General features: G+C 37.9%; 1 protein-coding gene across 1 annotated transcript; it reads left to right on the top strand.

Moving 5' to 3' along the window:
• Window positions 1-542: 542 nt before the first annotated feature.
• Window positions 543-2,079, top strand: LOC131018850 (uncharacterized). The gene is made up of 3 exons (XM_057947549.1): window positions 543-758; window positions 834-991; window positions 1,107-2,079. The coding sequence occupies exons 1-3, from the start codon at window positions 543-545 to the stop codon at window positions 2,077-2,079; spliced, it is 1,347 nt and encodes a 448-aa protein (XP_057803532.1).
• Window positions 2,080-2,583: the final 504 nt, after the last annotated feature.

The following is a 2,583-nucleotide window of genomic DNA, read 5'->3' as shown; positions in this document are numbered from 1 at the left end:
GGTAGTAATTAGTGAAGCATCTTCCTGATTATCGAATAATTAAGGGGAAATAAGATCACGTCAGAAGCGTCTTCGGTGGTTATAACTGGTTTGCTTGCATGAATTAAAGTTATATTTGCATCAATGATCATAATAATTAAGCTAGGGTTGACTTAATTGATTGCTGAAAATTTTTATTAATTGTTAGAGTTTTCTATTTATTCTTTAGGATTAGAACCATTGTAATTCTTTTGAATTTTATTTAATTATTTTTATTTTAGTATTTTCATATTTTTTCCCCCATAATTTCGTTTCTTAAGTTTCTTTACAGGTTGAATTTTAGGAGAATTCTCGTCGATCCCTTGGGAGACGATCTTGCTTATTGCTGTCTGCGCAGTGTGGGCATACCGGCTGACCGCCGGATATTTTTGGTGTAAAACGACGCACCAAATTTTGGCGCCGTTGCCGGGGATCGGTTTTTAAGTAGTAATTTTCCTATTTTTTGATTTTGCTTTATTTTATTTCTTTTTTGTTTGATGTTGATCTAGAGCTGAAGCTGAAATATGTCTGAAGATGGGGATGATGACGGTGATGATATTTTACCACCACCACCGTTGATAAGAGAGTTGGGCCGCCACAAGAGAAATCATCCGCTATGCATTGTGTTGCCCACAATTAATCAAAATGCTGAAATCAAGCCCGATTTCATTCAAGTGCTACCCAAGTTTGGTGATCTACCTGGAGAGAGTGCACACAAGCATCTGGCTGAATTTGATTTAGTTTGCACTACGTTACGTCCTCAAGGTTTTTCTGAAGATCATTTAAGATTACTAACTTTTCCTTATACATTGCAGGGTAGAGCTCGAGATTGGTTGCTTGATCTATCACCTGGCTCAATCAGAACTTGGAACGACTTAGAGGAGCAGTTCTTGCGTAAATTCTTTCCAGAATCAAAGGCTGCAAATCTAAGAATAGCTATTAGTGGCATCAAGCAGAGGCAGCAGGAGTGTTTGTCTGATTATTGGGAGCGATTTCAACAATTATGTCATAGATGTCCTAACCACGGATTTTCTGATTATCAGTTGCTCATTAATTATTTTTTATCGTGGTATGTCTTCTTTTGACAGGAGGATTGTTGATGCTGCTTCTGGAGGAAGTTTGACCAACAAGACCTTAGATGAAGCAAAACAATTGATTTTTGATATGGTCTCCAATGGTCAACAATATGAGGATGAGAATGATGATAGGTACAGGCCGGTCAACAGAGCAGAAGATGCATGTGTGAATGAGAAACTCGATGTTCTAACTTCCTTAGTTAGAGGCTTTGTTGGAGCTCAAATTCAGAAGGATAATCATCCAAATTTCAGCTGGAATCATTCGCCTGAATTTTTCACCAGCGCACAGCCGCAGGCTGGGCGGTATGGCCATACCGACCGTCCAGAACCCAGTATGAGCGATATTCTTAAAAATCTAGAACAGAGCAGTCAGATTATTAATAATCTGGTACAAAGTCAGCAAGCTTTCCAGCAAGAGACGCAGGCTGCGTTGGGTAGTATGGGCACACAGATCACTCAACTCACCACTCAAGTGAACAAGTTGCAAGCCAATCATGGAAAAATTCCATCTCAAGAAGAAGTACATCCCAAGGAATATGTTTATGCCGTGAATTTCATGAGTGAGGAAGACTTATTTGATCCAAAGCCCATGGAAGATGAAAAGGAGAAGGAAGAGCAAGAAAGTGCTCAAAACGATGAAGTTGTTGAAGAGGCACAACAATATGAAAATATTTCTTCTTCCGATGTAAGTGTTGAATCTAAAATTTATAATTCTAAGGCGTTAATTTCTCTCACTTTTCCTTTCACGTTGGCTCAAAATAAGAATAAAGAATGTGGCAGGGAGATTCTGAAAATGTTCACGATGAATAAAGAACCACCAGAATGTTATGATGAAATTCAAGGGTGTAAAGTGCAGTCGAACTCCACCAATGAAGTTCACACTTGGCATCTGTCGCGCGGTATGCCCATACTGACCAACATTGAACCACTTGTGCCTTCAATTGTGAAACTACCAAAGCGGAAATTGAAACCACCTGATTATTGATCCAGTTTCAGGGAAGTTCTTTTTAGTTTTCTTTCGTTTTTTTTTTCTTTTTCTTTTTCTTGTCTTTTATGCTTTCTTTGTTTTGTGTCTTTGTTCTTAGTATTTCCCCACACAATGAGAACATTGTGTTGTTTAAGTGTGGGGGAGTTTTTATGTCTTTTGTCTTGAGTCTGTGTGCTCGTTTTGTTTTTGTTTTTGTTTGGTGTTTGTGAGTCTGTCTATGGCAACTTTTCATGCGAGCATTTTGATTTGTTAGGATGAGCATATTGATATGAATTGTATGGTTGTTTTCTTGGATGATATGAAAATGTGTTGAAACCCATATGTGTTTGAGGATGACGAATGTGCAAATTGAACAATTTTGTTGAAAACCACTCATATAGTGAGGAATGAGCCTTTTGAGCAATAACTTGAATGCTCCTTGCTTGTTCTTTGATGAGTGTTATGCATACTTCACTTCTTGATATTCGGTTTGCCATGTTGTCATAATCAATTTTTTTTAGA

This window comes from Salvia miltiorrhiza, chromosome 3, assembly GCF_028751815.1.
Source record: "Salvia miltiorrhiza cultivar Shanhuang (shh) chromosome 3, IMPLAD_Smil_shh, whole genome shotgun sequence".
NCBI classification, from domain to species: domain Eukaryota; kingdom Viridiplantae; phylum Streptophyta; class Magnoliopsida; order Lamiales; family Lamiaceae; genus Salvia; species Salvia miltiorrhiza.
The sequence above is the reverse complement of the archived record's forward strand: the minus strand, read 5'-3'. Positions and strand labels throughout refer to the sequence as shown.

Excerpts from the sequence above, each read along its gene's own strand:
- LOC131018850 (XM_057947549.1), top strand. The coding sequence starts at position 543 with ATGTCTGAAGATGGGGATGATGACGGTGATGATATTTTACCACCACCA. Across the intron at positions 759-833 it reads ATCTGGCTGAATTTGATTTA|GGTAGAGCTCGAGATTGGTT; the intron begins GTTTGCACTACG and ends TATACATTGCAG. Across the intron at positions 992-1,106 it reads CAGAGGCAGCAGGAGTGTTT|GAGGATTGTTGATGCTGCTT; the intron begins GTCTGATTATTG and ends TTCTTTTGACAG.